Raw genomic sequence first — 8,269 nt, forward strand, 5'->3', positions numbered from 1 at the left:
CCCAGACCTAAAAGGACATGCATGTTATGTATTCACTAATGAGTGGATATTAGCCAAAAAGTACAAAATACCTAGGATATAAGCTACAGAACTTAATAGTACTGTCTGCTCTTCCGAAGGTCCTGAGTTCAAATCCCAGCAACCACATGGTGGCTCACAAACATCTGCAAGGAGATCTGACACCCTCTTCTGGTGAATCGGAAGACAGCTATAGTGTACTTAGATATAGTAATGAATAAATCTTAAAAAAAAAAGAAATTTTACAAGCAGAAAAGTTCAAGTGAGGATGCTTCAATCTCACTTAGAAGGGGCAAAAATAATCACGGAGGTGGGGTGGATCTGGGTGGGAAAGGGTACAGGGAGGAGAAAAGGGGAACAGGATAAGGTATGGGGGTAGGAGGTGACAGGAAAGAAGACCAAAGGACCAGTAAAATGAATGGAAATATGCAGCCTTGAGAGGTGAGAGGTGGGGGACCATCTAGAAAGTACCAGAGACCTCGGAGGCTAGAGACTCTCAGGACTCAAGAAGAGTGACATTAGATGAAATGCCCAACAGTGGGAAAAGTCCACCTCCAGTAGATAGACAGGGTTTCAAGTGGAGGGATGGGGTTGCCAACCAACAGTCAAAATTTCTGACCCAGAATTGTTACTCTCTAAAAGAACTGCAGGGACAAAAATGGAGAAGAGACTGAGGAAAAGACAGTCCAGTTACTGGTTCAACTTGGGATCCATCTCCTGGAAAGTCACTAAGGCCTGACACTATTAATGACGCTATGGTGGGCTTAGAGAGACAGGAGCCTAGTCCTCTGAGAGGCCCAACCAGCAGCTGACTGAGACAGATGCAGATACAACCCAACCATTGGACCCCTATTGTTGAATTAGAAGAAGGCTGAAACAAGCTGAGGAGGAGGGCAACCCCATAGGAAGACCAGCAGTCTCAACTAACCTAGACCCCTGGGAGCTCCCAGACACCGAACCACCAACCAGGCAGCATGAGCTGGTCTGAGGCCCCTGAACCATATATATAAGAAGACTGCCTGATCTGGGCTCAGTGGGAGAAGAGGGCCTAATCCTCTAGAGACTTGAGGTCTGGGGGGGGGGGGGGGCGGGGGGGGGGGGGGGGGAAGAATCCTCTCAAAGACAGGAGAGAGGAGGAATGAGATGAGGAATTGTGGGAGGTGGGGCCAGGAGACAGGGGCAATGACTGGACTGTTAATAAATAAAAACAATAGTAATTAAAAAAAAGAGAGAGAAAAAAAATTCCTAAAATTATATTAACAGGACCATTGATTCCAAAGCTGTATGTCATGAGAAAACTCGGAATTCTCAATAGGAATATAAAGAAATAATACGCACACTAGGATACTGTGACTTCTGTCCTTACAACAAAGAAGCAATAATCCAAATTATGTATAATATTTGTGACAAACTTCGAGGATGGAGAGAAAAAGCCAAAAACATAAGCGTAAAAAAATACACCAGGAAAAATGTGAACTTGATCAATGTTACCTGTGATTGTATGGGTGTACAAATGAAACAAACACGGACATCATGTTCTTATAAAAACTACTCAAATAGTTCCCTAAGCTGCTATATTTTCGCCCCATGCTCTGGAGCTGTCTCTGTAAATGGGGTTATCAGAAAGGTGGGCTATGACTCTGCAGCGCCTCATGACACCTTGTGGTTTCATGCAGACCCAGCCCCACTGAAGCCTACACACAAAACAATGTTGAAGACCATCTTAATGTCTGCTTCTTATCACATGGATTCTGTCACAACATGTGCAATCTGTCTAATTCACCTACCCATCACCATGCACACCTAAGAAATTCTGCAACTTAGAAATTCCTTTTGTACCCTGGAATTGAATTTCTCTGAATCATGCCATTGTGGCTGGCTGTAGTGGAAAGGTAACAGGATTCTAAACAAATATTGCTGAAGGATCATCCCTATCACCTCCTTTCTATCAATTTCTAAACTTCTTATAAAATTTGTCACAGAACACTGAGTGTGGAATGCAAGGGTCAGTACTTTTGGAAACCAGACCTCGTTTCCCAGTCTGTCTCCCTACTGTATGCACAGCAAACAACTGCCTTTGTCAACACACTGGACAGCTTTACACTGCCAGTGCTCTTAAGCCTCCCCCTCCCAGGAAATCCACACTTAGGAAGGGGAATAGGACAAGGGCTTAGGCTCAGATCACCACATTGACCAATAGAACCACAGTCTGACTCACAGTTCATCTCAGTCACAGCAGATCAAACTCTGAGAGCTCAGCAGGCATGTTCTCCTGGCTTGGGGACAGTGGCCACCACAATAACCATGGCATGGCTTATGGTCTTCCTCACAGCTTGCTGCAGATGTATCTGAGGAGACTCCTGTAAAGAATCTGCAATCCACTGGTGATCCTGATTGCTAAGCCTGCCAGGGTCCCTCATTAGCTTAGAAAACCCAGCTGGGCCTCCTCTTCTGGGGATCAGAGAGCAAATGACCCTTCCATCCTAGGTGCAGACAGAGTCCTAATCTGGGAAGACCATATTTAATAGATGTTTTTCTAGACGCCCAAAGCACTTATTTTCCTCTTCCAAGACACTAGAGTTCTTTGTTTGCATAGTTCATGACACACATAATGTCCAGTGCAGCCATCTCTACTCATAGTTGGGTAGTCCTGCAGCCAAACTTCAGTAAATTCAAACAGTAACAACAATTAAAACATGATCATCAATTTTAAAGCAAGAAGCAGTTGATGGGAAGTGAATAAAAAACCAAATAAATAAAAAAGAAAGGACATGACTGCTTAGCATAGGCAGAACCAGGAACATCTGGGAGAGTCCAGAGGGGACAAATGTGGANAGAGGAAGGAGGGGAGAAGCAAGAGCCAGGCCAAGAGATCAGGATGGTAAGTGGTAGATTTACATCTGACAAGAGCAGGCAACCAACATGGTTGGATTACAGGAGGAATGGCAGCTGGAAGAAGGGCAGCCTAACCCCCAGGCTACAGGCCTAGGTTTGCAAACCATGTCAGGATCAGGTAGGGACTGAGGTCTGCTGAGAGAACCTGACAGGCAGGTTTGCTTTGATTTGTTAAATAGGATCTTCAGCCATTTGTCCCAGGGTTTCAGACTTAACAGTGGGGAGAAAGGAGAAGGATGATTTAATTGTACTCTCAAAGGTTATTTTTAAAAGTTAAAACATGGTTTATGGTCCAGTATTCTTCAAGGACTAAACATATGTCCTAGAGCCCATCAAGTATTACTCATATCTTTCACTCACATTGTGTATTTTAAGCCAGGGAAAAATAACATTCCTGTTAGGCACAGCCACGTCAGTTTGTCTACATCTTGTGTTACTTGAACTAGTTTAAATACAGAAGTTTGGTTTCTAGAAATAAGGTCAGTTCCTCATCCAGATTCGTGATTGCCCTGCTCTGGGAGCCTCCTAGATGCCCAGTTGGGACTTTTACTGATTGTCTAAAACTGACTACCTGACTACTCACTGCTATTGTCAACTACTGTCAAAGCAGAAAGGCCCTCACCTTCCTTCTTCCCCTCCTTTTCTCTGCTGTGATTACACCAGCTTCAAAGTTGATCAGAGAACTCAATGTTTACACAGATCTCTCTCTATATGTAATCCCCTCACCCAAATCCAGGGAGGTTGGAGGACACCCATTCACTGGTCTATATCTCTTCTCATTGACCAGTTGGAGCCCAGCCTGAAAGGAGCAGCAGGACAGTCTTCCAGGCACAGGGCAGCAGAGGCAGGATCAGGTGTTCATAGCAAGTCTTAACTACACAGCAGAAGGGAAGGGTAAGCTACAGGAGATGAAAATCCATAGGAAAGCAAGGTCATTGCCTGGGGAGCATGAGACTGGGATCAATGGTGCCTGAGTCAAAGAAGATGCAGCTCTCCTAGAATTTTTACACCTTCCCCAGGAGAAATTGCTCTGTAAGTGATTACAAGATTAATTAAGAAAAATCTCTTTAATGACAGCATGCATTCAGCTCTGGCTAATGCTTAGAGAAGAGACAGCCAAGAACAGATTTTACATTCCACATATGCTGTTTCATGTAAGTCTCTCTTAGGTTCAGGCCCCAGGTGATATTTTAAACAATTTAAATATGAACTGGAGACTGCAAGTCCCACAGATGGGAGATTTACACAGAAAAGATATAACCAGAATTGTGTTTAAGTATACCAGTGCACTGAAACAGCAGGCCACTCTTTGGTGATGGGGTCCTGAGTTTGAGGTGCCGGGAGATGAGAAGGTTGGAAAAGTAGAAGAAAGCAGTGGTGGCAAACGCCTTTAATCTCAGTCCTTGGGAGGCAGAGGCAGAGGCAGACAGATTTCTGAGTTCAAGGCCAGCCTGGTCTACAGAGTGAGTTCCAAGACAGCCAGGGCTACACAGAGAAACCCTGCCTGGAAAAATAAATAAATAAATGAATAAAATAAAATGGAAGGAAGTATCAAAGCTGTAATGGGGGTGTCTTAAATAGGCTGTCTTATGTGACACAAGCTTCTGAAGAACAGCATCCTGTATACTTCTTACAGGGGAAAATGGAACAAGATAGGAGACTTCTATGAAGTCAGCACAAACTACTATACAGTGAGAAAACCACAGGAAGGATCTAATAAAAGAAAGCTGGAAAAACAGGAAGAGAGAACCTCTCAAAAACATTCCTGACCAAGCCCACACTGGCCTCGGGACTGATAACCATAGCCGCACGTGGTAGGAAGAGTTGGGATCTCAGGATCTGAAGCAAGCCATCCCTGAAGGCCCTGGCCCCAGACCACCACCCGCTCTCCCAAGCACCGCCCTTGCTTTAGAGAAGGAGCTCTATTTTATTCTCAGTACACCAGGGCCTTAGGGGAAGCCCCTAAGCCTAAGCCCCAGGCTGTTACTGGCTCTGGAGACTGAGAAGGAGCTGTTCTATGCCTTGCTTGACCAGGCCAGTCCTCACCAAAACAGTGTTTTTCCTTTTCAAAGAGTTGTCACCAGATGTAGTCTTGCCCATGTGGCAAAACGATGCTTTTCTCAAGAAGAAAACCAGACCTTTATGGCACACCAGGCCTTAAAGTTGGTTGTGGCCCTATATTGCCCCTTGGAGCCACTTGTTAGAGGCCTGCTCTTTGAAGTCAGGATGGGGCTAGTTCATGATTGTAAACCAGAGTTGTCTCCTACCCTATGGTTTGTGGACAAATGTCTGGACAATCCTGGTAAACTACCACATGTATTCTAGCATCCTATTCTCCAATTGGCCTTTTTAGCATAGCACATACCTGTGTGGAGTTTTAGGGGCAGTCCTCCCTCACCTACATTCGACTTGCCGTCACTACAAGCATTAGTACATCCTTTACATCAATTTTACTCTTCTACATCACAGCTTTAATATTTTAGTGCTATCCGACACACGAGATGCCTTTTACAGGATCCACAAAATTAACTCGAAATGGGTCTTATACCTACCTCTAAAATGCCCAAATGCTAAGGGCAGAACTTACTGAAGAAACTATAGAAACTAGGGCTCTCCGAGTTTGGCATCCTGCCAAGGGTATTTCTACACAGAAGCCCTTTCCCCAAATGCTTTGTGTAGATGCAGCCACCCTAGTGAGATGATTCAGATCCCACCACCCGGTCCACAGAGAGAAAAGGACCACAGGGAACCTCACAAGTCACAGCTTCTGTCAGGCTGCTGTTTACTACTGAGCCCAGGGACGACCCAGCACTCCAGCCCCCTTGGCTCAGCCGCCTGCTCCTCCCCTTTGTGGGAGACCGCCTGGCACTTACCATGTCGGAACTTCTGGGCTTGCCTGAGGTCCCCGCACCCAGGAGCGGTACACAGAACACATCAAGCAGAAACATTCACGACTGCCAGCCTTAAAAGAGGAACTTGCAAGATCGCACCCGGAAGAGGCCGCCTTCACTTTTGAGTGGCAGATCCGGCTGGATGTCCTGATTGGCTAGTGAATCTGGAGTGACATACACACCACCCATAGGATTAGAGTGTGCTGAAGGGACACAGCGGAATAATTCCAGGCACAGGTTGCCAGCAGAGGCCAGTCCTTTTCCGGGTCTGTAGAAATTTGCATTTCAGTACAACCTGTGTCTGTCTTCCAATTGCTTGCCGGTCTTTTCCCCCCACGCTGGTCAGGGGAAGACCCACAACTCCAATTTGCTGTTGCTAAGTTACCTGCTTCTCTCCACTGTGGGCCACATTGCAAATTTGGAGCTTTCCAAAGCTCCAGTCACAACACTCAGTAGGCACTTCCACTTCTTCCTTTTGGAATCATTGAGACTTTACTTAGGGAATGTTGATAAGTTCACATATAGGTTTGCCTACCCCTATGCATGCTATGTTAAATCCTCTTCTGAACTTGATCACAAGGTAAAAGCAGAGATTTTTAAGGGCATATAGCTCAAAGTCATGCAGAAACATGTAAATGATAAAAGTGATGGACAGAAATGCCTCTAGAATATCCATCTTCTATTACAAAATCTTAGCTAACCATCAAGTAAATGACGCTGTAAAAGTAGATGGCTAAGGAGCCAATGCTGCCTGTTAATCATTATCTGTGATCTAACCAATAAATGTATCAAAATATATAGATACAAAAATGTATCAATGTATAGAAAGAACAGAGAACACTAATGCAGAGGACCAACCTCACCTAGGTCTGGATTCCTAAGAGAAGGGGTGTTCGAGAGCAACAGGGAAACAAGCAACTTGAACTCAAATCATGGGTCCAAGCTGCTGACTTATGTTCCGCTGAGATAGCATTCCAGATGAGATACCTTCCCAGACTGCTTTCTCTGTGTCTGTGTGCTCTGCTCTGCTCTGCTCTAGACAGATTTTACTTTCTATTCTAAAACCTCTGTGGTTGAGACAGCTCTCTCTGCTGGTAAAAATTCTAAACGCTCTCTGAATAGCTCCTCAGTTTTCTGACCAAAGTCAGAAAAACCGATCTAAAAAATTCGTGGCTTTTCCAACCAATTCAAAAAATATTGTTAGAAAAATTCTAAAAGTAACTCTTGGGTTATCAAAATCAGAAAGGGAAAAAAAATCTGTTGTGTTCACTCTTCACATAGCCTTCTCTGGATAACTGCTAGGAAAACGTTTTAACAGAGCTGTGTCGCCTCTCTAAGCAATTCTTGGGCTTTCTAACCTCAGACATTAGAATGTTAGAAAAAAATTCTTGAAGAGCTGTGTTTCCTTTCCAGAGATATCCAGATAGCTCAGCTCTCATTACAGAAAAACAAAACAAAACAAAAACATTTAAAAAATACTGCAATCACTTCCTGCTAGCTCATCATATGCAGATCAAAAGCCCAGGTTTATTATTATTATTATTATTATTATTATTATTATTATTATTATGTATGAATTTGGTTATTTATTCCAGGATCCCTTTTGATTATCCTATGAATCATCAGCCCGTAACCCCAGCTCCTTGATACTTAGGAGACAGCAGGTACATTTTATTTATTTATTTTAACAATGTAAAAGAATTCAGAAATCGTGCTTACCTCTGTTATGTAGCTGGGTGGGAGTGTGCTGGGGGGACACAGAGTAGCTGCAAGCAGAGGGATGTTTCTATGAGGCTTCCTGGGCTGTCCTAGGAGGTATTTGGAAGACTCTGCTGCTGAGAGTGACTTGAACTGTGCAGACCTGGCCCAAGACGTTTCAGTGAAGAAGAACTTCAGTATCTGGCCTAGAGACTGTTTTTGGTGAAGAAGATGGGTGCTTTATGCCCTTGTCTAAAGAGTCTACCTGAGACTAAGGTAAAGAGATTTATATTAATTGTATTGACAAAAGAAGTCTTTTAAAAAAAATCTCAGCAGAGACCTTGTTCTCTTGTTTTGTCTTATGAAGAGTGTTTTAATGAAAAGGAGCAAGCAGGAAGGAAGAGCTACAGCCAAGAAAAGAGGTTCTCATTTTCCAACTTTATTAGAATATGTGTGTTAATTTGTACTAGAAGTCATTATTCTTCTTTCTAAGTGGTTCAAGGAAGATTTAAAAAAAATAGTTGCTATCAGCACATTCAAATAGGATGTCAAGGGGCTGGAGAAGGGTCTCGGTGGTTAAGAGTACTGGCTGCTCTTTTAGAGGTCCCAGATTTGAGGCCCAGTATCCACAGGACACACATCCATGTGTGACTCCAGTTCCATGGTGATCAATCCGTTTTAGCTGGCCCCAGAGAGCATTTTGTTGGCACCAGAGAATTAATATGTTTTTCCCTCAGAGAAATGTTGACTGAGTGATTAATTGCTGT

At 43.8% G+C, this 8,269-nt stretch overlaps 1 protein-coding gene across 2 annotated transcripts in view; it reads right to left on the reverse strand.

Annotated features, from left to right (window-relative positions):
* LOC110288996 (zinc finger protein 120-like) overlaps nt 1-5,883 on the reverse strand; it is a 17,387-nt gene extending 11,504 nt beyond the window's left edge. For both annotated transcript variants that reach the window (XM_021155210.2, XM_029473918.1), the window contains exon 1: nt 5,787-5,883. In XM_021155210.2, the coding sequence (XP_021010869.1) occupies nt 5,787-5,861 (75 nt within the window). In that variant the 5' untranslated portion in view covers nt 5,862-5,883. The remainder of the gene's footprint in view (nt 1-5,786) is intronic.
* Nucleotides 5,884-8,269: the final 2,386 nt, after the last annotated feature.

Source organism: Mus caroli, unplaced genomic scaffold (assembly GCF_900094665.2).
Source record: "Mus caroli unplaced genomic scaffold, CAROLI_EIJ_v1.1 scaffold_11056_U1_1, whole genome shotgun sequence".
Taxonomy (NCBI): domain Eukaryota; kingdom Metazoa; phylum Chordata; class Mammalia; order Rodentia; family Muridae; genus Mus; species Mus caroli.